This window comes from Hylobates moloch, unplaced genomic scaffold, assembly GCF_009828535.3.
Source record: "Hylobates moloch isolate HMO894 unplaced genomic scaffold, HMol_V3 SCAFFOLD_12, whole genome shotgun sequence".
Classification (NCBI taxonomy): domain Eukaryota; kingdom Metazoa; phylum Chordata; class Mammalia; order Primates; family Hylobatidae; genus Hylobates; species Hylobates moloch.
The window spans coordinates 46,222,438-46,249,374 of NW_026652287.1; the positions used below are offsets into that span (position 1 = coordinate 46,222,438).

The 26,937-nt window shown below is 54.7% G+C and overlaps 1 protein-coding gene across 4 annotated transcripts in view; it reads left to right on the forward strand.

The window, feature by feature from the left end:
* The window catches only part of NACC1 (nucleus accumbens associated 1), a 26,051-nt gene extending 614 nt beyond the window's left edge, over nucleotides 1-25,437 (forward strand). For 2 of the 4 annotated variants that reach the window (XM_058425246.1, XM_032169892.2), the window contains exons 2-7: nucleotides 855-992; nucleotides 19,787-20,740; nucleotides 20,819-20,992; nucleotides 21,859-21,964; nucleotides 22,067-22,164; nucleotides 22,734-25,437. In XM_058425246.1, coding sequence (XP_058281229.1) covers nucleotides 19,795-20,740; nucleotides 20,819-20,992; nucleotides 21,859-21,964; nucleotides 22,067-22,164; nucleotides 22,734-22,993 — 1,584 coding nt within the window. In that variant the 5' untranslated portion in view covers nucleotides 855-992; nucleotides 19,787-19,794 and the 3' untranslated portion in view covers nucleotides 22,994-25,437. Of the gene's footprint in view, nucleotides 1-854; nucleotides 993-1,109; nucleotides 1,316-19,786; nucleotides 20,741-20,818; nucleotides 20,993-21,858; nucleotides 21,965-22,066; nucleotides 22,165-22,733 lie in introns of those variants that run through there. The other 2 variants (XM_032169890.2, XM_032169891.2) reach the window with 2 other exon arrangements.
* The last annotated feature ends 1,500 nt before the right edge of the window (nucleotides 25,438-26,937 follow it).

Genomic DNA, 26,937 nt, shown 5'->3' on the forward strand with positions numbered 1-26,937 from the left:
TCAGATAGAGCAAAGATTAAATGACAGATTCCTGGAAAGCGTGCGAAGAGCCACTCTAACATTGTAAGCGCTCGGTAAAGTTCTAACCAGTGTATGAAGGCAGGACAGCGAAGTGGTCCCGGCTACCTGGGTTCCAGTCTCAGCTCGCCCTGCGACTTGTTAACTCTGAACTTAAGTTACCGCTTTTGCAAAATGGGCAGAACTTTTTTACCATTTGTTACTGGGTTGTAGTGAGAAGTAAACGAGTTAGTGCAGGTAAAATGCTAACAGAACCTGGCATCCGGTAAGCATCATAAAAGTCTTAGCTCTTATTGTCGCTTTTGAGCCTGTGTTTAAATCCTGGCACCCGCCATCACTTCCTTGCTGTGTGATGATCTTCACCAGCTTTCTTCATTTCTCTGTGCCTCCTTTTCTTCTTTCTTTCTTTTTTTTTTTTTTTTTTGAGACGGAGCCTCGCCCAGGCTGGAGTGCAGTGGCATGATCTCGGCTCACTGCAACCACCGCCTCCCGGGTGCAAGCGATTCTCCTGCCTCAGTCTCCCGAGTAGCTGGGATTACAAGCGCATGCCATCACGCCCGGCTAATTTTTGTATTTTTAGTAGAGACAGAGTTTCACCATATTGGCCAGGCTGGTTTCGAACTCCTGACCTCAGGCGATCCACCCACCTCGGTCTCCCAAAGTGCTGGGATTACAGGCGTGAGCCACCGCGCCCAGCTGCCTTTATTTTCTATAGTGTGTCTGTAACAGTTCCCACTAAAAAATGTTAGTGTAGTTTAAACGAGCTAATTCCCATAAAGAATGTAACACAGTGCCTGCCACAATAAACAGCCGTCATTATTGTTTTTGTTTTACAGGAAACTAAAGTTCGGAAAGGTAGAGCGACTTGCCCAAGGTCGCGGGACTAGAAGGTGGCGGGGTCGGGATTCGAACCATCGAGCTCAGCCGACGTACTGGCGAGGATCCCCCAGGGGCATAGAGAGGAGACGGAGCCGGTTAGAAGGGGCGCGCTCGGAGCTCGGCTGGCCTCGCCTGGAGGGCGGGGCCTGAGGGCGGTGCGCGGGCGGGGCCGGGGCCGCTCCTCCCTGGCCTGGCTGCGGCGGCGGCGCGGCTTGCGCTCGCTCGGCGCTCGGCTGGGGCGGCCTGGCCCACAATGAATGGCCGCCGCGGCTGCCGCTGCTGCTGAGGCGGAGGCCGCGGAGGCCGCGGAGGCGGAGGCCGAGGCCCCGGCGCAGCGGGGCGCGCCCCGGGCCCAGGCCCGGCCCCAGCCGCCGCTGCGGAGCCCGCCGGGACCCCCCGGAGCGCGGCCACGGCGCAGGTGAGGCGGCCCCCCTCAGGCCCGGTTCCGGCCTCCTCCAGCCGGGGCGGCCCGAGGGCTGAGTGGGGAGGGCCTGGGTGCTTTCTCTGACCGAGGAGGAGCCGGGCCCGCAGCCTGCCCTGTGCCCGGGCAGGCGAGTGTGTGGAGGCCGAGCTACCGCGGGCGGCCTTGAGCGTCCAGCTCGAGCCTCGGGGCTTGGGGGCGGCAGGATCGTACCTGGACCGCTCCCCCAGCTCCCAGCGAGGGAGGGGGCCAGGTCGGGCCGGGGCAGGTACCGGGGATCCGGACAAGTTGGAGGGTCCGAGGCGGAAAAGTGAGGAGGCTCCCTTGGATGCCGGAGGGGGAGGGGGAGGAGGAGTCGGGCTCCGGCCAGGCCGAGTGGGGGAGGAGAGGAGAGCGGCGCGGCCGGAGGGGGGCGGGGAGGGGCCGGGCCTGCAGGTACCGCCTGGGCGCTGGAGGAGGTGGGTGGGTCAAGTTACAGGCCTGGGGGCGGCTGAGGAGAAGCCCAGGAAGTGGGGCACGGTGGGTGTGGGCGGAGTTAGTTCGGGTGGGGGCGGATAGGAGATCCCAGAGATGTTTTCCGGGGGTCACATGAGGTCAGGACTCAGATGTGGGGAGGGGGAGGCTAGATGTGGGGGCGATCAGGTAAGGTGAGGGACTGCTGTAGGAGTTTTGGGAGTCGAGAGAGCAGAGCCTTTGGGCTAGGCTAGGGGGGATGTGGGGGCAGGTCAGGAAAAGCTGGTGTGACCAGAAGGTATATACAAAGATGCGCCCCCCACCGCCCCCAACTCCAAGTGTTCAGGGTCACATCCAAGGGGTTCCCTCTTTCTCACACCTCATCCCTGAAGCCTCTAGAGTCCTGACCCTACCCCTTGGGCAAGCCTCTGCCAACTATTCAAAGGCGCTGGCCAGTGGGTGTTTGTGTGGGCAGCTGGAGACAGTCTGGAACACCTAGCTTAGGCATCTTGTTGATCACAAGGTGGCCCACGCCCACCCCCACCTTATATATCTACGGGGAGGCAGCCCAGTAGACGTTACCTGGGTATTTTAGGATCCTGCATTCTTTCTCTACCTTTTGTGGCCAGAAGCTGGTGGTTCAAGCCTAGTGAATGGGATCTCACAGCAACCATGATATATATTAGTACCATGGCCTCCCAGGCACCAAATCCTTGAGCCTGAGTTCTGTGTGCCACCTCCCTGGGGGTGAAGAATTAAAGGGGGTGAGCATGTAAAACTCTGTTGATGGTGGTTTGGAGGCTTCCGATGGGGTGAAGGCAGGGCACAGAGAAGAGTTAAGGGGATCAAATCAGGCACTCACACCCTGGCCCAGGGATCTACCTCTGGGACGCTCGTCCTGGGCCAGGCCCTGTGCCGACCTCGCTGGTCGGATGAGCTCATTGATGGCTCACCACCACCGGGTCAACTTAGGCCTTCGCTGTGGTCCAGACGAGGAAGCTGAGGCTCGGGGTGATGTGGCTTGTCTCAGGTCACATGAGCAGACAGTGGCTGAACTGGGATTGTCTGACCCTCAGCCCAAATCCATAGTCACTCAAGTGGCCTTCCAGGAGGTTGACTGAAGGAGCTCCTCGTTCTGGATTCCCTGGCGGGCATTCTCCTCCGTCCAGGTCTTCCCTTCTGCCCACCCCGAGGGATGGGTTAATCCCCTTTGGGACAGACTGAGTTTCCATGGTGTCCCCGGGGAATGGAACGTGGAGGTGTCTTTCTCAGAGGCCTGGTCACCCCTTCTTCCACATTTCCCTCCTGGGAGCCAAGAGGTCAGGAGTCATGGAGCTGTGGGCTGGCCATGGGAAGCTGAAGAGGCCTGGCACCACCAGCGCTGGACTTGACTTTGCTTGCCTAGACTGTTTTTGCCCCACTTTGGCCCCCAGTCGGATGGCAGCAGCTTTTGTTCCTTTCTGGGCTAATTGCAAGGCTGTTACCAGGGTGTCCTTGGGACTTTGATTTGGGATCCTCAGCACCTGAGGCAGGAGCCACAAACTGCTGGGTCAAGTGGTGTCAGCCAGTTCTTCTGGGTTTAATGATGGGTTGTCACCCTAATTCTCCCCAGTCTCCCTGTAGTTCCCAGGACACCCTCCAACCTGGGCCCTGCCCTTCTTGCCTGTCTGGCCAGCCACTTGGTTCTAGGAGGAGTAGGAACTGGGCCAGCAGCCCCGCAAAAAGAGACTGAACCATCCTTCCTGGCTGGTTGGGCCAGGATTGCTGCAGGTCTGCTTCAGCACAGACTGGGTCCTCCTGGACCTAAGCTGGGTTGGATACCAGGGATAGGGGGTTGGGGGTACCATCCAGTCACTTAGCTGAGACTGTTGGGAGTTGGCCCTGGTAGGTGGGGGACAGGCAGTGCCTTGGGCAGCTCTGGTTTGTGCCTAGAGCTGGAGGAGAAGGCACCAGTAATAACTGCTTTTCGGTGAGAACTTAGCATGCACAGACTCTGTGGGGGCAAGTGCAACAAGTAGGCAGCCCATTGAGACAGTTATTTCACTGCTGGGTGCCGACTCTCCACTGGGGGCTGGGGAAGCATCCCGGAGTAACAGATCCGGAGCAGCTAGCTCTCAAGCGACCAAACTTTCACAAGCAAAGGATCAAGATAATTTCACATACCTCTGTGTTTACAAAGATGATGTAGCAAAGTGAAGTCATCCTGAGCCATGAGGGGATGGGGAGGTTTCGATGGGTGGCCGGAAGTATTCCGGGAGAGCTAAGATCTGAATAATAATATTAGCCAAGGGGTGGGTGGTGCTGGGGCGCAGGGAGGGGTCAGTGTTCTAGGCTCAGGGGACAGCACATTCACAGCTTTTCTTGAGTATGTACCAGTCTTCTTCTGAGTGCTCTAAACATTTTGTCTTCGTGAGGGAAGGAGTGGGGGGATGACCCTACTGTGGAGACAGAGACTCTTAGTACCATTCACAAGAAAGTGAAGCCCTTGCCGGGCGCGGTGGCTCACGCTTGTAATCCCAGCACTTTGGGAGGCCGAGGCGGGCGGATCACGAGGTCAGGAGATCGAGACCACGGTGAAACCCGTCTCTACTAAAAAATACAAAAAATTAGCCGGGCGCGGTGGCGGGCGCCTGTAGTCCCAGCTACTCGGAGGCTGAGGCAGGAGAATGGCGTGAACCCGGGAGGCGGAGCTTGCAGTGAGCCGAGATTGCGCCACTGCACTCCAGCCTGGGCGACAGAGTGAGACTCCGTCTCAAAAAAAAAAAAAAGAAAAAAAAAAAAAAGAAAGTGAAGCCCTGTCTCTGGGTCTCTTGGATCTGCCCATCACCCCCAGATGGAAGTTCAGAACCCCTTGGCCTGTATCCAGGGTATTTAAAAAATCTGGCCTCCTGGCCGGGCAGCAGGGAGCCCCAGCAGGGAGCCCCAGCAGGTTCTTGAGCTGGGCTTTGAGGAGATGTGAGTTTTGGTCAGCCTTACAGAATCTATTGAAGGAGTCTGCCTGGAGGCCCTGGGGTTTGTAGAGAGTTGGGGGTTGGCCCAACATTGTCTGACCCTAGATTTCATCAATGTCATTGCCAGAGCCTGTGTGGAGAGAGGGATCCCGTCAGGCTTGGTGGGGCACATTGCTTTTGGGATGGTGGTGAGCCACCGAGGCTGGAAAACATGAGTCAGTGTTCATGCCACTCTGCGTCCTCTCTCAGATCCTCCGTGCCCCTCGTTTCTCCTAGGTTGCTCTCAGCACTTGTACACACTCGAACTCATTTAAGCCCATGACTAGCAGGTCCTACCTGCTGTCATCATTTGACACACAAGGCAACTGAGGCACCCGAGTCCTTCCTTCACGCAAGCTGCAGAGTGGTCTGGCTACCACCCCTGTGCCGCCTTCCAGCCACTTTCATGTTCCTCGTCTCTGCATTTGCTCCTCAGTCCCCTCGGCCGCTACTCCCTTCCCCTAGAGAACCCTCTGGGCTGCATGAGGTGGGGCCGGGAGGTGGGACTGGGCCTGCTTGCACATTAGGTGGGGTGAGGACCAGCCGAGCCGGCAGAGGTGACGTGTCTTAGGTTCTGATCTGTGTGTGGTTGTGGTCATGTCCCTCCAGCCTTCTCATGTGCTGCCTCCTTGGTGAAGGTCTCAGTTCTTAGAGACCTATGCGTCTTCTCTGAGGGCTTTGACTGTGTCCAGTTCGTGTTTTCTAAATCGAGCAAAGGGAGAGAGTAGGTAAGGGTGAGCAGACACGGTCTAGTGGAGAGTGAAATTTCACACTTTAGCACCACCCCTGTCTCAGCCATGAGACTCTGGGCAAAGGTCTTTACCTCTGAGCCTCAGTGTCCTCCTCTGATAAGGAGTGACAAGTGGGCACAACTATACTGTTGTGATTCGCAACTGGGGACAGTCCTACTTCCTCCTGGGGACACTTGGGGAATGTCTGGGGACGTTTTTGGTTGTCCCTGCCGGGGGTGGGGTTTCTGCTGGCATCTAGCGGGTCTATAGGCCAGGGATGAGTTTCAACATCAGACAGTGTGCAGGGCAGCCCCCACTACAAAGAATGACTGACGCAAATGCAGTGGCCGGGTGGGGAATCTCCACTGTCTGGGTATCATGAGGTTTGCGGGAGAGGTTGGCGTCTGGGGTGTGATTGGACAGTGCTGTGAAGGCTCTGGGGAAAACCCCAGCGAGCACTGCCTGTTAATCCCATGAAATGTGCAAGGTCTGGGAGATGGTGAGAGGCATAAGATGTCTTGTACTCCTAGGGAGTTTGCGGCCGAGCACGGGGCCAGGGGATACGACTAACAGCGGCTGGCATTCATGAGCACCGACTACGGGGCGAGCGCCGATTGGCCTGTGTTCTTTGGTTGTTTAATCCTTGAAATAGCCTTGTGAGATGGCTACTGCTGTCAGCCCGTTTTCTAGATGGGAGACTGATATGGGGGGTGAGCACTATTGAGGGTAATTCTGAGTGACAAGCTCCATAAGGGATTTGAGTCTAGTACAATAGTAGGATTCAAAATCTTAGGCCCTGTGTGGTTTCCTAGCACAGCCCAGCAGGCCCCTCTCCCAGGATGATCCCCATCCCTCCAGCCTCCTTTGTGTTAGCAGCACCAGGGTCACCTCAGGGCCTTTGCACTTACTGTTCCCTCCACCCTTGGTTGCCGCTGCCACCACTGCCCTGTCTTTTGGGTATGATCTGATTACACACAGGGAGTGGGATGTAACTCCGAAGGGTGGGCTTATGGTTGGAGTTGGTGGGGAGGGAGCGGGCAGGCTGCGAGCTCCATGAGGACGGAGGCAGAGCTTCTGCCAGGCTCTCCAAGGAGCTGGAGCTGCTGCCTGCAAAGGGAGGCCAGATTGCCGAGGGCTGCGAGGAGGAGCGAGTGGGAGGAGGGAGGAGGGAGAGGCAGCACGCGGAGACTGCTCATTCCCGGAGATGGTGGTTGCAGAGAGGAAGGGCTAGAGAATAGCTGCAGATGGGAGGATTGGGAAAGGAAGAATGAAGAAGGCCTTCCTTGGGGATTAGAGAGAGGGCACCCCAGACCCTGAGGTGGAGGTCCTCAGACAGGCAGAAGACCCTGTTTTTGGAGAGGACACATCCAGTAGCTCAGGTAAAGAGCCCCAGCTCTGGACTCGGCCAGTCCAGGGTTCCCGTCTGGTCTCTGCCTTGCTTCTCTGAACACCAGTTTTCCCACCCGTGAAATGGGTCTAGTCACAGCTGCCTCACATTTTTGCCTGATTCGGAAGCCAGATGGCCTGGGTATAAACCTGTGCCTGCCATTCATCAGCTGCATGTTCCCCGCCTCTGGCTTCACCTCTCTGGGCCTCGTTCCCAGCCATGAAATGGCAGGCAGTCTCATGTCTTCCTCAGAAACCATAAAGAAGAGTAAGTGAAAGCCTGTCTGAGCCCTGGCCAGGTATGGGCACAGTCAGTGAGGCTTGAGTAGGGGACACTGTTACTAATCCTATTGCCACCATGGATTTAACGACAGTCATTCAGGGAAAAAGATAACGAATTAAATCTATGCTTGTATAAGAAAAAAAATACAGGCCAGGTGCAGTGGCTCACGCCTGTAATCCCAGCTCTTTGGGAGGCTGAGGTGGGCGCATCACTTGAGGCCAGGAGTTTGAGACCAGCCTGGCCAACATGGAGAAACCCAGTCTCTACTAAAAATACAAAAATTAGCCAGGCATGGTGGTGTGTGCCTGTAATCCCAGCTACTCAGGAGGCGGAGGCATGAGAATTGCTTGAACTCAGGAGGCGGAGGTTGCAGTTAGCCAAAATCATGGCACTGTACTCCAGCCTGGGTGACAGAGGAAGACTGTCTCAACAAAAAAGAAAAAGAAAAGAAAAAAAAGTACTGCTGCAAGATGAGGTCCTGCTGTATTGCCCAGGCTGGTCTCAAACCCCTGGCTTCAAGCGTCTTCCTGCCTCAGCCTCCCAAAGTTCTGGGATTACAGGTGTGAGCCACTGCCCCCAGCTGAACAGTTTGTTCTTCACTAACCATTTTCCTGGACTGCCTTCACATTCAGCCCCTACAGAGGGGTCTTCGTGGTTCTGGGTCAGGGAGGCAACCTGAGTAGCTGCCAGGATCCAGCCACATGCTGCTGAGCTGCATGAAGGACTGTGGGGCTCTCTGGGGCCTTTGTTCCTTGTCACACTTGGAGTTGCTGGTCTCCCTTAACTGGCTTGTAGGTCTTAGCCCATCTGGGCTGCTGTAATAAAATACCTTAGACTGGAAGCCAGGCACATTGCTCATGCCTCTAACCTCAGCATTTAGGAGGCTGAGATGGGAGGATTGCTTGAGCCCAGGAGTTCGAGACCAGTCTGGGCAACATAGTGAGACCTCATCTTTACAAAAAAATTTAATTTTAATTTGTTTTTCACCCGTGACACAGCCCTCAGGAGATCCTAAGAACATATGTCTCTCGTCTTTACAAAAAATTGTTTTAATTAGCCGGGCGTGGTGGCACACATCCCTAGTCCCAGCTACTCAGGAGGCTGAGGTGAGAGGATAACTTGAGCCCAGGAGTTTGACGCTATAGTGATCCAAGATTGCACCACTACACTTCAGCCTGGGTGACAGAGCAAGACCCTGTCGCAAAAAAACAAAACAGACTGGGCCATTGATAAACAACAGAGATGTTGTAGCTCATAGTTGTAGAGGGTGGGAAGTCCCATATCACGGTGCCAGCAGATTCCGTGTCTAGTGAGGGCCCGTCTCATAGATAGCACCTTTTAGGTATCTGCACAGGGTGGCAAGGACAAACAAGCTCCCCCTCTTTTATACGGGCACAGTTCGTATTCATGAGGACAGAGCCCTCCTGACTGAATCACCTCCCGAAGGCCCCACTTTTTTTTTTTTTTCTTTTTAATTTTTTTTTTTTTTTTTTTTTTTTTAAAAAAGGGTTTTTTTTTTTTTCCCGGCTGGAGTGCAATGGCGCGATCTCGGCTCACCGCATCCTCCGCCTCCCAGGTTCAAGTGGTTCTCCTGCCTCAGCCTCCCAAGTAGCTGGGATTACAGGCATGTGTCACCACGCCAGGCTAATTTTGTATTTTTAGTAGAGACGGGGGTTTCACTGTGTTGCCCAGACTGATCTCGAACTCCTGACCTCAGGTAATCCACCCGTCTCCGCCTCCCAAAGTGCTGGGATTACAGGTGTGAGCCACTGCGCCCAGCCCTTTTTAAATTTTTGATCAACAACTTTTTTATTTTGAGATGGAGTCTTGCTCTGTTGCCCGGGCTAGAGTGCAGTGGCGTGATCTTGGCTTGTTGCAACTTCCGCCTCCTAGGTTCAAGCAATTCTGCCTCAGCCTCCCGAATAGCTGGGATTACAGGCGTGCACCACTGCGCCCAGCTAATTTTTGTATTTTTAGTAGAGATGGGGTTTCACCATATTGGCCAGGCTAGTCTCCAACTCCTGACCTCGGGTGATCTGCCCACCTCAGCCTCCCAAAGTGCTGGGATTACAGGCATGAACCACCATACCTGGCTGAAAGGCCTAACTTTTTTTTTTTAGATGGAGTCTTGCTCTGTCGCTAGGCTGGAGTGCATTGACGTGATCTCGTCTCACTTCAACCTCTGCCTCCCGAGTTCAAGCGATTCTCCTGCCTCAGCCTCCCGAGTAGCTAGGATTACAGGCACGTACCACTGCGCCCAGCTAATTTTTTGTATTTTTAGTAGAGACGGGGTTTCACCGTGTTAGTCAGGATGGTCTCTATCTCCTGACCTCGTGATCCGCCCTCCTCGGCCTCCCAAAGTGCTGGGGTTATAGGCGTGAATCACCGTGCCCGGCCAGCCCCACTTCTTAATACCACTACATTGGAGATAGGCTTTGGCATGTGAATTTTGGGGAGAAGCAAACATTCAGACCATAGCATCTCTCGACGGCCATGTCACAGCTTCCCTGGAAAGACATCAGGAAAGGACTGTGCCTTTGACAGTCTCTCACAGGCCCCTGCTGGCTCTCTCCCCTAAGAGCTGGCAGTTACTACTCCCAGGAATCATCCTGCCAGCCCCCTTCCTGCAGATGGCAGGATCCACCGGCAATGTGAGCAATTCGTCAGGTAACACCGAGGTCTCAGTAGGCCCCTGACTGCTGGCTACCCACCTTGGCGACTGTCAGAGGAGGTCATCTGTCTGCCCAGCCACAGATAATGCTTCTGAGCCCTATTCGTGTTTGAGCCACGTTAATGTGGAACAAAACAGGGAGTTAGATTAGGAGGAATGGAAGTAATTCTTTGTTCATTCTTTCCACAAAGGACTGTGAGCACCCACTGTGTACCTGGCCAGGTCCTAGGGGAGAGGACACAACAGGGGTCTACACAGGCAAACTCCCTGCCCCAGGGAAACTGACATGAAGCCCCCAAAAATGCCCAGTTTGGCGGGGGTGGTGGCTCGCACCTGTAATCCCAGCACTTTGGGTGGCCAAGGCAGGAGGATCACTTGAGCCCAGGAGTTTGAGACCAGCCTGGGCAACATTAGGGAGACCTCATCTCTATTACTAAAAAATGCACAAATAAAATAATTATTTTTAGGAAAAGAAAAATACCCAGCTTGCTAAATAAATCATAGGAACTCCCAAGAAGGATAAGTCAAGCAGGGAGAATCAAGCTAAGGAGTTAGTGTCGGGAAGGGCTTTGTTGGTCAGACGCAGTGGCTTATGCCTGTAATCGCAGTGTTTTGTGAGACTGTGGCAGGAGGACCACTCAGCTGGGAGTTGGAGACCAGCCCAGGCAATATAGTGAGATCACGTCTCTACCAAAAAATATATATATATATAGTTTGTTTGTTTGTTTGTTTTGTTTTAATTAACTGGATGGGCCCGGCGCCGTGGCTCATGCCTGTAATCCCAGCACTTTGGGAGGTGGGCGGATCACTTGAGGTCAGAAGTTCAAGACCAGCCTGGCCAACATGGTGAAACCCCATCTCTACTAAAAATAGAAAAATTAGCCAGGCATGGTGGTGGTTACCTTTAATCCCAGCTACTCAGGAGGCTGAGACAGGAGAATCACTTGAATGATTTTTGCAGTGAGCCAAGATCCCATCACTGCACTCCAGCCTGGGCGACAGAGCGAGACTCTGCCTCAAAAAAAAAAAAAAGAAAAAGAAAAAAAATTAGCTGGATGTAGCTCCTGTGGTCCCAGCTATTTGGGAAGCTGAGGTGGGAGGATTGCTTGAGGCCAGGAGTTTGAGGATGAAGTGAGCTATGATGGTGCCACTGTACTGCAGCCTGGGTGACAGAGCAAGGTCCTGTCTCCAAAAACAAAAGAGTAGAGAAAGGGCTTTATGTTACCAGGGAGAGTGTGAAGAGCTATGGCTGTCCCATTCCCATTCCAGTAGGTCCGAGAGCAAGCAGGGCCAGACTGCCAGGGGCCCCAATAAAGCATTGTAGGGGCCCAGGCAGTGTCACTTGGGGCCAAGGTAGTACAAAGTGGTTTTGAAGGAGTTGAAGATGAATCCAAGGATCTGAATGAGGAGGGCCGGAGCTGGTGAAGCTGCGGCATTCACAGGTTTTGGGAAGGACTGGAGCCAGGTCCTGAAAGTGTTGAGTGGAGGTGTCTGGGGTGTGTGCGAGTCTGGCATTCACAGGGAAGTCCGGGCCAAAGACTCCAGTGGGGGAGGCATCAGTGAATAGATGGTGCTTCAGGCCTGTCTTAGTCAGCTCAAGCTGCCACACAACAAAATATCACAGACTGGGTGGCTTAAACAACAGACATTTATATTTCAGAGTGCTGGGGGCTGGCAGTCTGAGATGAGAGTGCCAGCGTGGTCAGGTTCTGATGAGGGCTCTCTTCGTGGCTTGCAGACAGCTGCCTTCTTAATACCACCCTTATGACCTCAATTAACCTTAATTAGCTCCCAAAGGTCTTATCTCCAGATACAGCACATTGAGGCTTAGAGTTTCAGTCTATGAATTTGGAGGGACATACTTTGTCCATAGCAGAGCCCTGAGACTGAGCCCAGTCCCCTGGAGGTGAAAACCCTTTCTGGAAGGGCCACACTCCCCATCCACTACTGCCCTTCCTAGATCTCAGCTCCAGTGTCACCCCTTCTGGGCAAGGTCAGGCACCCCGGTGTGTAGCACATTGATCTGTGTGACCAAGGATGAATGGCCCTGTCTCCTGCTGGACTGTGAGCTCCAGAGGCAGGGCTACTTTGTCACCATTGTGGCCTGCCCAGGCAGGGACCTGGCAAATATTTATTGAGTAGTTGTTGGGAAGTCATGGAAACCGTGTGCTGTGCCCTTGGGTCTCACCAGAAGATCTGCTCATGCCCGGGGCCAGGACTAAGCGCTCTCCTGGCCAGGAAGGTCCCAGCTGCCCTGTGGCCTCCTGCCCTTGTCCCCCAGGGGTGCTGATATGCTGAATTTTAAGGAGAGATGATTCTGATATGGTTTTCTGCCCTTGGGGAGTTTATAGTCAAGTGGGACTTAGCTTCCTCAGAGGTAAACTTAAGGGCACTGTGGCTGGGGTGGGGCAGGAGGGGGACATCTTCTCTAGCCTGGAGAAGTCAGTAGCTGAGGGTGGAGGAAGAGGGTATTCTGGGCAGGGTGCACAGCTTGGGCAAAGGCCTCACCGCAGTAGAGGGGGACCAGGCAGTGTGAGCCTGACTTAGGTGGGGATTTGGTGGGGACTAGAACCATTAGGTGGTTCAGAGACCTCAACCCTCGACTCCATCCCACCCCTGCTTCAGCCAGCAGGTGACCCTGCCAGGGACCTACCAGCGAGAGACCCGTTTCCTCTGAGAGTCCAGTCATGCTAGCTCCCTTCCTGGGGCTAGCGTCGGTGAGGGCTTCTTGCAGAGGCCTATGTAGTTTTTCTCCTGAGTCTGTTGGGCCGGATTGGGCCAATCACAGGGATAGAGGGGTTCCCAGAGATGGGTCTGCTCTGGCCCACACTGCAGCTCACCCCTGTCCACTCTGTGCGGGGGCCACTGGGGAACTAGACGGAACAGCATTCAGGTCACTGTGGCTCACAGACCCGTCGCCCCACTCCGCTCGTCCCCAGCAGCATGGAGGGAGGGAGAGTTCCCGTGCGCTAATTGGCTGAGCTGTTTGGACCAATTGCTAAACAAAGGCTCCAAAGCCCTGGGTGCTGGGGTGCTGGGCTCTGAAGCTGAGGTTCACAAGGTATGGGGGACCCCAGTCTGAGCATTAGGTTGGCTCTCATTCTCAGGAGGGGACCTGGGCCACCTTCCCAATCCCCACATCTCTGTTGCCTCCTGTTATCCCCATAACCTTTCAGTCTCCATTGCCAAATGGGGGCGTTCAAGACCAGCCTGGACAACACAGTGAGACCCTGTCTTTAAAAAAAAAAAAGAATTACCTGTGGCTGGTGCCGGGTGCTTGGTAAGGTCACCTTGAAGCAGTCCTGTGCCCATTCTGCACTGTTTTGTTTGTTTGTTTGGTTGGTTGGTTGGTTGGTTTTGGTGGGGTAGTGGGGTCGGGGGATGTGGTTTTTTGTTTTTGCTTTTTGTTTTTTGTTTTTTTTTTTAGAGACAGGGTCTTGCCCTATGACCCAGGCTGAAATATAGTGGCACAATCATCACTCACTGCAGCCTCTAACTTTTTGGCTCAAGTGATCCTCCCACCTGAGCCTCCCAAGTAGCTGGGACTACAGGTGCAAGCCACCAAGCCCCACTAATTTTAAAATTTTTTGTAGAGACAGGGGTCTCGCTATGTTGCCCAGACTGGTCTTGAACCCCTGGCTTCAGGGGATCCTCCTGCTTCTGCCTCCCAGAGTGCTGTGATTACAGGCGTGAGCCACCGTGCCCAGCCTCTCTGCACTGTTCTTTAACACATTTACAAATATTTACTGAGCATGTATTTCATTCTAAAGAACTAATCTTGAATAAAACCAGCCAGAATGTTTGCCTTCATTGAGCTGACAGTGCCCTTGGAGGGGGTTAACTGTACATACAACTCTTTTTTCTTTTTTTTTTTTTTTTTTGAGGTGGAGTATTACTCTGTTACCCAGGCTAGAGTGCAGTGGCTCAATCTCAGCTCACTGCAACCTCCACCTCCCAAGTTCAAGTGATTCTCGTGCCTCAGCGTCCTGAGTAGCTGGAACTACAGATGTGCACCACCACACCCGGCTAATTTTTGTATTTTTAGTAGAGACGGGGTTTCACCATGTTGGCCAAGCTGGTCTCGACCTCCTGACCTCAGGTGATCCGCCCGCCTCAGCCTCCCAATGTGCTGGGATTACAGGCGTGAGCCACAGCACCTGGCCTGTACATATAACTCTTAAAATGCTGCCCTGACCCTGGGGCTCACTTTCAAAGATGTCCACACTCCCTAGGCCAGGACCCCACCTGTCCCATACCCTTCCTGGCAGCCCTGTCCCTGCTGCATCGCCCTCCAGCTACACCAGCTTTCTTTGGGTCCCTGGACCACACCTGATACCTTCCCGCCCAGAAGTGTTATCTCTGTCCTGGCTGTTGCTCAACCTTTAATGGTCCCTACCACCAAGGCCGTCTGCTCGGTTGACATACCCACCCCAACTGTAATTAAATCATCCCCCGTGTCTCCTCACTAGACAGCTCCACATAAGCACAGCTGGTCCTTTTAGGGCTGTGTCCCCAGCACCTCCCACAAAGGAGGATGCAGTTCATCAGGATGGGTTGGATGAACAGCCCATTTTACAGATGAATAAACTGAGGCACAGGCAGGTGCAGGGTTTTGGCTGCACTGCACACCTGTCCTGTCTTTGTCCTCCTCCCTGGGGAATGAGCTTGGAGCACCCCTCTGGGAACTGGGATGCCAGCCTCTTCCCTTGACCATCTTGGTCCTTGTCATTTGGGCCCCAGTACTGGGGTGGCTTTAATTTGGCTGCCCAGGGGGGTGGTTCAGGGTTACCAGGACCCCCGAAGTAGGCTCTCTGGGTTCTGTCCTTTGCCCCCCAACATGGTGCCTGTTTCTCCTGCCTCTTCAAGCAGAGTGGCCAGCTCCTGGCCCATTCAGCTCTGAGTTTGAGCTCCTGGGAGGAGATTTTTGTTGCCTTGTAACTGGGATTCCTAGATCCGGCCTCCACCCTCTGATTGCCCTAAGGATGTTTTGGGGTTTTGTTTTGTTTTGTTTGTGTTTTTGTAGGATGGTGGCAGTGATTTTGAGGAGGGGAAGAGGAAGGAAGATACAAGCAAGGGAAGTCACAGGCTGTGGTGCCCAGGCAGACCCTGGTTTGAATCTCGGCCTTACCACTTTTTGCATATAAGTGGTAGGGGCAGCAGATACCTCAGGACATATCTTGGGTTTTTTTGTTTGTTTTTGTTTTGAGACATAGTCTCTCTCTGTTGCCCAGGCTAGAGTGCAATGGCACGATCTTGACTCACTGCAACCTCCACCCTCTCAGGTTCAAGTGATTTTCCTGCCTCAGCCTCCCGAGTAGCTGGGATTACAGGCACCTGCCACCACACCCAGCTAATTTTTGTATTTTTAATAAAGACGGAGTTTCACCATGTTTGCCAGGCTGGTCTTGAACTCCCGACCTCAGGTGATCCGCCTGACTCGGCCTCCCAAAGTGCTGGGATTGGCTAGGTGTGGTGGCTCATGCCTGTAATCCTAGCACTTTGGGAGGCCAAGGCGGGTGGATCATTTGAGGTCAGTAGTTAAAGACCAGCCTGGCCTATATGGTGAAACCACATCTCTACTAAAAGTACAAAAATTAGCCGGACATGGTGGCACACGCCTGTAGGCCCAGCTACTCAGGAGGCTGAGAATCACTTGAACCTGGGAGGCGGAGGTTGCAGTGAGCCGAGATGGCGCCACTGCACTCCAGCCTGGGTAACAGAGCAAGACTGTCTTTAAAAAAAAAAAAAAGTGCCGGGATTACAGGCTTGAGTCATCCCGCCCTTCAGGACATATCTTTTGAATTTTGAACATGGTGAATGAATTTTTAGATGACCTCAGGACAGTCCTTAATTTCCACATGACCTCAGTTTTTCCAGCTTTCCAGGGGGAGTATGAAACCAGCCCTGAAGTCTTGCTAAGAGGATTCAGGGAGCTCATAGAAGTTGTGAGTTGGTTCCTCCATTCGCCTGGGTGTTGCAAGGGGCAGGGCCCGTGTCTTGCTTGTGGCCTGCCAGGGTAGCAGCTCAGTAAGTGAGATGATATCTCACTGTGGTTAGGATTCACATTTCCCTGATGACTAGTAATGTTTCCGTGTAATTTCTTGAATGATCATTCAGTAACAATAAGTGTAGGTTGAGTTTGTAGAATCAGGTTTACCTCCTCAGCCTCGATTTCCAAATGGAGAAAGCAGAGATTTGCAGCTCCTGGTCAGAGGATCAGGTCAGTGCTGGAGCCAGGACTCAACCTTAGGTTGCACCTCTGAGCCTTTGAACACTTGCCATTTCTATTCCTCACAGCAGCCCTTTCAGACGGAACGGGTGTTACCAGATAGGAGGAGAGTGGCCACTGTATTCTCAGTGCCCAGCCCAGGGAGGCAGATCTGAGTGCAGTTGCTAATGAAACATGGAAGGTGCTTGAGAGCTAACTGGGAGGGAGGGAAGGTGTGCATTCCTGCGCCAGGGCCTTTGCACGTACTTGTTACCTTCTCCTGCTGGCCAGCTGGAGTCTCTGGAAAGATCTGTCTTACTCACGGAAGCCTTCTCACTCGCACTCTGCCCAGTTAGGACCACTGCCCTCTAGAGACCCTATAGAATTACTGAGGAGGCCGGGCGTGATAGCTCAAGCCTGGAATCCCAGCACTTCAGCCTGGGCGACAGTGAGACTCCATCTCAATTAAAAAAAAAAAAGGCTGGGCACAGAGGCTCACACCTGTAATCCCAACACTTTGGATCACCTGGTGTCAGATCGAGACCATCCTGGCTAACACTGTGAAACCCCGTCTCTACTAAAAATACACAAAATTAGCCGGATGTGGTGGCGGGCACCTGTAGTCCCAGCTACTTGGGAGGCTGAGGTAGGAGAATGGCGTGAATCCGGGAGGCGGAGCTTGCAGTGAGCCGCAATCGTGCCACTGCACTCCAGCCTGGGCGACAGAGCAAGACTCCATCTCAAAAATAAATAAATAAATAAAAAATAAAATAATTCTCACTTTACCCGTGGGGTCAGGTAGAAAGCCACACCTTCCTTTAAAGCCCTTTGATGACTGCCCCAGAGTGTGGGAGACAGCCTTCTCACGTCCCACACAGCCAGTTCTTCCTCCTGGAAGAGGCAGTACAGGGTCCGATGCAGAAGTTCACACATTGACACCCCCACTTCCGCCACCTCCCCAAGCTGTTCCTCTCACAGGTCAGTGTGGGGGGTGGGCTACCTGAGCAGCATCAATTTCCATTTCTGGTGGCCGAGATGGGAGGATCGCATGAGGCCAGGAGTTCACTACAAGCCTGGGCAACATAGCAAGACCCTGTCTCTACAAAAAGTTTAAAAATTAGCTAGGCATGGTGGTACACACCTATAGTCTCAGCTACTCAGGAAGTTGAGGCAGGAGGATCCCCTGAGCCTAAGAGTTCAAGACTCGTAATGAGCTATGATCTTACTACAGCTCCAGCCTGGATGGCAGAATGAGACCCTGTCTCTTTCAAAAAAATAAAATATGTCTTCCTCGCCTCCCTGCCCTCAGGCACTTTTGAGTTAATTTGCTTGAATTAAATATGTATGGCATGATTTCACAGTTTTTTTTCTTTTTAAATATTGCTTACTTTTGCAAATAGGCATTTCATCCACCAGGTTTAAAATTCAAAAGACCTGAAAGTGTACTTTGCAAGTCTCCTCCCCACTTCTGCCCAGAGGAAATCAGTCTCACAGCTTCCTCTTTTCTTTTTTTAACAACTTCACTGAGATGTTCACACCATGCACTTTGCCCATTTAAAGTGTACAGTTAATGGTCTTTAGTATATTCACAGAGTTATACAACCATCACCAGTCAGTTTTAGAAGATTTTTCATTACGTCAAGAATAAACCCCAGCCGGGCGTCATGGCTCATGCCTGTAATCCCAGCACTTTGGGAGGCTGAGGCAGGTGGATCACCTGAGGTCAGGAGTTCAAGACCAGTCTGGCCAATGTGGTAAAACCCCACGTCTACTAAAAAATACAAAAATTAGCCGGTGTGGTGGGGCGCGCCTGTAAGCCCAGCTACTCAGGGAGGCTGAGGCAGGATGAATCACGAACCTAGGAGGCAGAGGTTGCAGTGAGCCAAGATCGCAGCCCTGCACTCCCGCCTGGGCAACAGAGAGACTCCATCTCAAAAAAAAAAGAATAAAGAATAAACCCCACACACCTTTGCTTTCCCTCACCACACCCCCATTCTCCCCGCCTCCCAGCCCCTGGCAACCACTAATCTGCCTCCTGTCTGCGTGGATTTGCCGTCCTGGACATTTCCTATAAATGGATCATACAATCTGTGGTCCTTTTGTTTGGCCTCTTTCATTTGGAATAATGTTTTCCAGGGACATCCATGTTGTAGCATGTGTCAGAATTTCCTTCCTTTTTATAGCTGAATAATATCCCATTGTATGGACTGACCACGTTTAGTTGGCCCATCCATCCGCAGATGGACGTTTGGATTGTTTCCACCTTTTGGCTATTGTGAATAATGCTGCTGTGAACGTTTGTGTACAGGTTTTCAATGCAGGCAAATGTTTTCGTTTTTCCTGGGCATAAATTCCAGGAGTGGAATCGCTAGGTCATATGGTAACTCTCTTTAACCGTTTGAGGAACCGTCAGACTGTTCTCCATGGTGGCTGTGCCATTTGACATTCCCACAAGCAGTGGAAGAGGGTTCCAGATTTCTCATCCTCACCAACTTTTTTGATTCTAGCCAGCCTAGTGGGTGTGAGATGGTGTCTCATTGTGGTTAGGATTTGCATTTTCCTGGTGATGTTTTCTTCTAATTTCCCTGATGACTAGAGATGTTTTCATGTAAGTTATTTATTTTTTTTGAGACAGTGTCTCTGTCTGTATCCCAGGCTGGAGTATAGTGGCGCAATCACAGCTCACTGCAGCCTTGACCTCCTGGGCTCAACAACAGATCCACCCCCGCCACACCCGCCCTAGTAGCTGGGACCACAGGTGTGCTCCACCACGCCGGGCTAATTTTTGTATTTTTCGTAAGAGGCAGGGTTTCGCCATGCTGCCCAGGCTGGTCTCAATCTCCTAGGCTGAAGTGATCCACACTTGCCCTCCCAAAGTGCTGGGATTACGGGCATGAGCCACCACACCCAGCCTTATGTAATTTCTTTTTCCTTTTTTTTTTTTTGAGACAGTCTTACTATATGTCCCAGGCTGGAGTGCAGTGCCGCAATCTCGGCTCACTGCAACCTCTGTCTTCTGGGTTCAAGTAATTATCTGGCCTCAGCCTCCCTATTAGCTGGGACTACATGCTCACGCCACTTTACCTGGCTAATTTTTATATTTTTGGTAGACAGGGTTTTGCCACTTTGGCCAAGCTGCTCTCGAACTCCTGGCCTCAAGTGATCTGCCTGCCTCAGCCTCCCAAAGTGCTGAGATTACGTGAGTGAGCCACTGCGCCTGATCTCACGTAATTTCTTGAGTGGTCTTAACAGTGATTGAGGGGCATGTGCCCAGCACTGCAGACTCTGGTTCTGGTGCACAGTCAGATGACCCTGCCTTTCTGGCATTTCCATGCCAGTACCCTGCAGAGATATCATATATGTACCTGGTGCTTGCAATAGCTGGCACTCAGAGGTAGCACACTGTGTCCTAGCCACTCTTCCAAGCACGTAAGCATATTCAGTTACTCTTCAAGTATATATGAATAAGTATGCCTTTGTCCCCTCCTCTTTGCAAGGGATAGCGTGTGGCCACCCTGGTCTGCAGCTAGCTTAGCAGATTTGACCACATATTGTAAAAGTGAGTCTGTACCAGGACAGATAGGGTAGAGGGCTCTGTGCGGTTTAGCACCATGGTAGATTCCATCGTGCAGATGTCCCTCCAGCAGGGGAGGTCTTTGGGGACAGGGCTAGTCCAGCACCCACATTTGCCGCCTGACCCTGTCCCTCCATCTCTGTCTCTCCATTCCTCCCTGCCCCCTGTGCAGCCGCCGCCATGGCCCAGACACTGCAAATGGAGATCCCGAACTTCGGCAACAGCATCCTGGAGTGCCTCAATGAGCAACGGCTGCAGGGCCTGTACTGTGACGTGTCAGTGGTGGTCAAGGGCCATGCCTTCAAGGCCCACCGGGCTGTGCTTGCTGCCAGCAGCTCCTACTTCCGGGACCTGTTCAACAACAGCCGCAGCGCCGTGGTGGAGCTGCCGGCGGCCGTGCAGCCTCAGTCTTTCCAGCAGATCCTCAGCTTCTGCTACACGGGCCGGCTGAGCATGAACGTGGGTGACCAGTTCCTGCTCATGTACACGGCTGGCTTCTTGCAGATCCAGGAGATCATGGAGAAGGGCACCGAGTTCTTCCTCAAGGTGAGCTCCCCGAGCTGCGACTCCCAGGGCCTGCACGCGGAGGAGGCCCCATCGTCGGAGCCCCAGAGCCCCGTGGCGCAGACATCGGGCTGGCCAGCCTGTAGCACCCCGCTGCCCCTCGTGTCGCGGGTGAAGACGGAGCAGCAGGAGTCGGACTCCGTGCAGTGCATGCCCGTGGCCAAGCGGCTGTGGGACAGTGGCCAGAAGGAGGCCGGCGGGGGCGGCAATGGCAGCCGCAAGATGGCCAAGTTCTCCACGCCGGACCTGGCTGCCAACCGGCCTCACCAGCCCCCGCCACCCCAACAGGCTCCAGTGGTGGCAGCAGCCCAGCCCGCCGTGGCCGCGGGAGCAGGGCAGCCGGCCAGTGGGGTGGCTGCAGCAGGGGGTGTGGTGAGTGGGCCCAGCACGTCGGAGCGGACCAGCCCAGGCACCTCAAGCGCCTACACCAGCGACAGCCCTGGCTCGTACCACAATGAGGAGGACGAGGAGGAGGACGGTGGTGAGGAGGGCATGGATGAGCAGTACCGGCAGATCTGCAACATGTACACCATGTACAGCATGATGAATGTCGGCCAGACAGGTGAGGTGCTGCCCTGTCCCCCTACCACCCAGCCACCCCTGCCCCTCTTGCCACTTGCACGCCACTCTCTCCCTGCAGCCGAGAAGGTGGAGGCCCTCCCGGAGCAGGTAGCCCCTGAGTCCCGAAATCGCATCCGGGTTCGGCAAGACCTGGCATCTCTCCCAGCTGAACTTATCAACCAGATTGGGAACCGCTGCCACCCCAAGCTCTACGACGAGGGTGACCCCTCTGAGAAGCTGGAGCTGGTGACAGGTGGGCCGGCCTCGCCCCAGATCTCTCCCCTCCACAGCTTTGGAGCCGGCTGGCCTGGGCTGGGCTGGGCAGCTGGTTAGGAGCCCCCAGCACCTCAGTTTCCCCATCTGTGCTGTAGTGTTGATAACAGCCACCCTAAGGGTGGGGGCGTTGGTGAGATGGAGGAGCTGATACAGCAAGGCCTGGCCTCTAGGTTTCTGGCTTAAGGGGTCGGGGTGAGTATTGGCTATTATTATTTGGCTGCATGCGTAAATTAGCTACTTCCTGGGCTCCTGTGAAGGCCAGCTACTACCTAGGTTAAGAATTTGAACAGTCATGGGGGCGAATGCCTGTAGTCCTAGCTACTCAGATGGCTGAGGTGGGAGGATCCCTTGAGCCCAGGAGGTCAAGGCTGCAGTGAGCTATGGTGGCCACTGCACTCCAGCCTGGGTGACAGAGTGAGACTTCATCTCTTAAAAAAAGAAGAAGAAGAAGACTGTGTTTGGTCCTCGGGTCAGAGTGCCTGGGTGTGAGCCTCCACTCCCTGTTGGTCCTGCGGAGCTTGGGCTCATCTCTAGCTGGTGACAGCCAGCGTGCCCACCTCACACAGGCTTGCGGCATGACCGGCCACACAGCAGGCACCCTGAGGATGGTGAAGCCACCCTTTCTGTCCTTTCCTGAGCACTGATGAGGTTGGGGGAGCCCCAAGGAGCCTCCCCTGACTGCCCTTGGTGGGTAGAGGTATAGGGGAGAAGGTCCCTGGGTGAGTTCTTGGGACCCAGAGCCCAGCAGGGAGGGCCTGGGGTGTTCTGATATGAGGCCTGGCATCATGGGGGCTGTGGCGGTTTGGGGGCACCGCAGGCCATCCTCCGGCTTCCTCTCACCAGGCACCAACGTGTACATCACAAGGGCGCAGCTGATGAACTGCCACGTCAGCGCAGGCACGCGGCACAAGGTCCTACTGCGGCGGCTCCTGGCCTCCTTCTTTGACCGGTAAGGCCCTTGGCCAGAGCCCCAGGGAGGGGGGTGGGGTTTCCCCATGTCCCCCCAACCACCAACTTGAGCACTGACTCCCTCCATGTCCCCTGCCCCCAGGAACACACTGGCCAACAGCTGCGGCACCGGCATCCGCTCTTCTACCAACGATCCCCGTCGGAAGCCCCTGGACAGCCGCGTGCTCCACGCCGTCAAGTGTGAGTGTCGGCCCAGCTGGACGGGGCATGGGCCCGGGGCACGCAGGTTGACGTTTTTTCCCAGCCTTGGCTCTCAGAGAGGGCTCGAGTTCAGTGTTGAGAAGCATTATGGGGCTAATTCTAGCCTTGCTGGGAAACCGGCTATGATTGCTTAGAGTTTCCTTCGTGGTTGGGGGATGCAGGTGCCGAAGGGAAGCCAGGGAGCCTGTGTCAGGCAGGAGGGTCTCGAACTCGGCAGTCTGGGAGGGATGAGGCAGCCAGACAGTGCTAGCCACTCGTCATGGGGGGCATCTAGATTTTCAGGTGGCCACTCCCAGTTACTAAGTTCTGGCAAATGATCCGAATTTTTCAAGAACAGGGGGCCATCCCATCAAAACCCACACATCCCCACACATGGCTGAACTCAGTCTGGTGTAGGGCCGGGTGCACGTAGTGTGGTGTCCTGGCCGTGTGGCCTCACTCGTCTCCCCTTTGAGAGGGAGTTGCAGATGCTGTGGGGGGGCTGGTGAGTAGGCCTTGTGGGAGTCACCTGGCTCCCGTGCCAAGGTCGCACCCACCCTGCCCCACAGACTACTGCCAGAACTTCGCCCCCAACTTCAAGGAGAGCGAGATGAATGCCATCGCGGCCGACATGTGCACCAATGCCCGCCGCGTCGTGCGTAAGAGCTGGATGCCCAAGGTCAAAGTGCTCAAGGCTGAGGATGACGCCTACACCACCTTCATCAGTGAAACGGGCAAGATCGAGCCGGACATGATGGGTGTGGAGCATGGCTTCGAGAACGCCAGCCATGAGGGCGAGGCGGGTCCCTCGGCCGAAGCCCTGCAGTAACCCGCCCGGCCTCATGCGGGGCCGCACACTCCCCCTCCCAACACACACACATACCCGCCATCTTGGTCATGAGCTACTGTCTGTCCCTCCCCAGGACCCGCGGTGGGTGCTGCATGTTCCCGGCCCTCTGCCCCTCCTGTCCCACCCCCTTTCCCCACCGAGAGCTGGGCCGGGAGAGGACCGCAGGGCAGGTGGCGTGAGGTCCGTGTTGCCTTCTTTAACACACACTCGTGCAGTGGGGGAGTTCTGGCTCCCCAACCTAACCCCTAGCTGTCATCTCCATACTCACCAGGCCCACCAGGGGAGGGGGCTGGCCTGGGGGTCTTGGGAAGGCCCCTCCCCAGGCCCTGGGCCACCTCGAGGAAGCCTTCTTCAGCCTCCGCCCCTCACTGTAGCCCATTGGGACTTGAGGGGGGCCCCAGGGGTTCTCAGGACCCCTCCCACCACCTCCCAGTGCTTCCACGTCTCCAAAAGCGCCTTCCTGTCACCCTCGTCTATCCCTGCGCCTGGGGGCTGGGGTAGGCGAGGCCGTGGGGACTACCCATTTTATAGCTGGGGAAACAGGCTCCGAGAAATTGCACAACCGACCTAAGGTGGCCGGCAGTGGCGTGCCCGGTGCCCTTTCTCCTCTTTTCCGCCTCTGTTGCCCCCTTTGGTCCTCTGGGGCCTCAGAGAGGCAGGTCCTAAAGGAGGGGGGGTCTCTTGGGGGCAGACCAAGGGTCTCGGAGGATAGAATGAGAGGTTTCCAGGGCTGGCAGAGTGTGTGCGTGTGTGTGTGCAGAAGTTTTGCTTTCAAACACATGAAGATACAAGAGGCAGTAGGACCTGGGTTGGAACCCAGGGGAGCAGACTGGGGGGCTGCTGCCCCTCTCTCCATCTCCCCACCCCCACCCCCGCCCCACAGCAGGGCTCCTGGCCCCCACCCCCCTGTACATAATTTTTAAAACATTTTTTTAGCGAATGAAATATTGAAGTATAAGATTCCTTTTATTTTTCAAACCAATGGGGCTGTGTCTGTTGTCCCCCTCGGTCCCCAGGGGTGGGGGGGCCTTGGAAGGCAGGGTGGTGTTGGGGGGCTGGGGGGCAGGCTGAATGTGTGTGTGTGTGGAGTGTGGGTGTGTGTTTCCATGGTAGGACTCCAGTCCCAGCTGCTGCCTAGGCTCCTGTGGGTCCGACCGGGTTCCCCCTCCCCTGTCCACCTTCCCCAACAGGGCTATAGTTTAAGGGTGTCCCAGGCCTTGGCTGGTTGGCTGGGCCCAGCTCTTGGGGGCTGGGCAGGGCAGGGCAGGGCTGGGTCCACTTCCATTGTTAGCAGTTGTTTGCAGAATTTTCTCTTTTACCATTCCTCTCTTTTTGTTCTCGCCCAGAGTGGGTGGTTTTTTGTTTTAGATTTTCATGTGAAGGCAGAGAGTTTTTTTTCTTTTTTAACTCTCCATCCCCCTATGCGGGGTGTCATTTCACCATCCACATCCACATCCTTGTTTGCGTTTCTGGCCCTCGTCCTCCCTGCCTTTCCTCTGCCTCCCCAACCCCCGCTACCCACTGCTCCCAGGGGTCTCTCCAGGGGCAGGGGGATTTTAGGAGATGGGGTGGGGGCCAGCCCCTACTGGACTCTTGTAATCTGATTTGGAGACCATCCCGATGATGGGACCAGCAGCCTCGCCGGCCCACTGGGGAGTCCCTCTTAACATCTGCTTGTTGCGGGGGTCAGTCATGAGTGCCAGGGTCTGGCTGGGGTCTTGGCACTGTCTTCCTGGCTGGGGCCTGGCACCTTAGCCCCCAGCCGGCCCGAATGGGGGATATCGACACCCCCAGCTAAAGCACAAGCACCTTAGTCACCCTTCTTCTCCCCCCGCCTCCTGGCCTGCCACCCCACCCCAGCGTTCACCCCAAAGCACAATGCCCTGGTCACTTGGCAAGCAGCTGGGCCTGACGGAGGCCGAGGGGCAGACCGGGGCTCCAGCCAGACCCCCGAAAGGAAGCAGGTGCTCCCCCACTTCCAGGCCTTAGTTGGGGCCGGGGGAGGGGCCAGCTCCTGGGCCTGGGGTCTTCTCACCCCCACCCCCTTGTCCTGGGTAGGCCCCTACCTGCCCCTCTCTGCCTTTTCCTCGGGTGTCCCTCCTCGAGTCCCTGCGGCACTGGCTTGGGTGGCAGAGCCCACTTGTTTCAGGGACCCCAGGAGGTGCCCCTTGGCTCCCGGGACTGTGTGTGGGTCTGGGGGGTGGGGGGATGGGGAGAAGGGTCGGGCAGGGGGTGCAGGGGAGGAAACTCCTCACCAGGAGAGCCAAAGACAGGGTTGTGCCTTACCCCAGGAGTCACCCCTGTGCCCCCCTTGCCCTGCCGTTCACCCTCCACCCCTCCCCCCGGGCGGCCTGCTGCTTTTTCCTTCTCTTCCTCCCCTGCCCTGCCCTGAGCTGCATGGTTCCCCCACCCTGGGCAGCCAGGGAGGAGAGGAGCGGCGTTGGCAAATGTGAACCATGAGAATATCAGTGACACTGATGAGAATAAACTAAACGCCTTTGTAACAGCCTTGCCGCATGCTCATTACTGGGGGCCCAGGGAGGAACACACCTGCATTGTGCCCAGCAGACCCAGGTTGCTGACTGCAAACTGACAGCCTCCGATTCTAACACACATGCAAGTTACCCCAACAGATACAGATAACGCAACATATGAGTTGGTCCTACACACACGACTTTTTCTTTTTTTTTTTTTGAGATGGAATTTCACTCTGTCACCCAGGCTAGAGTGGCGAAATCTCGGCTGACTGCAACCTCCGCTTCCTGGGTTCAAGCCATTCTGCCTTAGCCCCCCCAAGTAGTGGGGATTACAGGCACCCACCACCATGCCCGGCTAATTTTTGGGGATTACAGGCACCCACCACCATGCCCAGCTAATTTTTGTATTTTTAGTAGAGACAGGGTTTCACCGTGTTGGTCAGGCTGGGCTCGAACTCCTGACCTCAGGTGATCCACCCGCCTTGGCCTCCCAAAGTGCTGGGATTACAAGTGTGAGCCACCGCACCCAGCCTTTTCTTTTTCTTTTTTTTTTTTTTTTGAGTCGGAGTTTCGCTCTTGTTGCCAGGGTGTAGTGCCATGGCGCGATCTCGGCTCACTGCAACCACCGCCTCCCGGGTTCAAATGATTCTCCTGCCTCAGCCTCCTGAGTAGCTGGGATTACAGGCATGGGCACCAGGTTCGGCTAATTTTATATTTTTAGTAGAGATGGGGTTTCTCCATGTTGGTCAGGCTGGTCTCCCAAAGTGCTGGGATTACAGGCATGAGCCACCACACCCAGCCCGAAAAAATACTTTTAATTAGCTGGTGTGGTGTGGTGGCATGCACCTGTACTCCCAGCTACTCGGGAGGCTGAGGCAGGAGAATCACTTCAACTGGGAAGGTCAAGGCTGCAGTGAGCTATGATGGCACCACTGCACTCCAGCATGGGCAACAGAGTCAGATCCCATCTCAATAAAAAAAAAAGGGAGCTGTGGCTCTGTCAATTTTACAGCATCACTGGCTCACTTGGTGCCCACCTGTGCCGTGGCTGATACCAAGCCCCAGAAACACATCCCATACACACACACTCCACACTGCATTCAGAAGAGCATTCATGCATTAGAAGAAAGAACATCAAAGAGATCGGCAGGGCACGGTGGTTCATGCCTGTAATGCCAGCACTTTGGGAGGCTGAGGCGGATGGGTCACCTGAGGTCAGGAGTTCGAGACCAGCCTGGGTCAACATGGCAAAACCCCATCTTTACTAAAAATACAAAAGTTAGTTGGGCGTCATGGTGTACGCCTGTAATCTCAGCTACTCCGGAGGCTGAGGGAGGAGAATTGCTTGAACCCGGGAGGCGGAGGTTGCGGTGAGCCAAGATCGCGCCATTGCACTCCAGCCTAGGTGATGAGCAAAACTTCGTCTCAAAAAAAATAAATGAGATC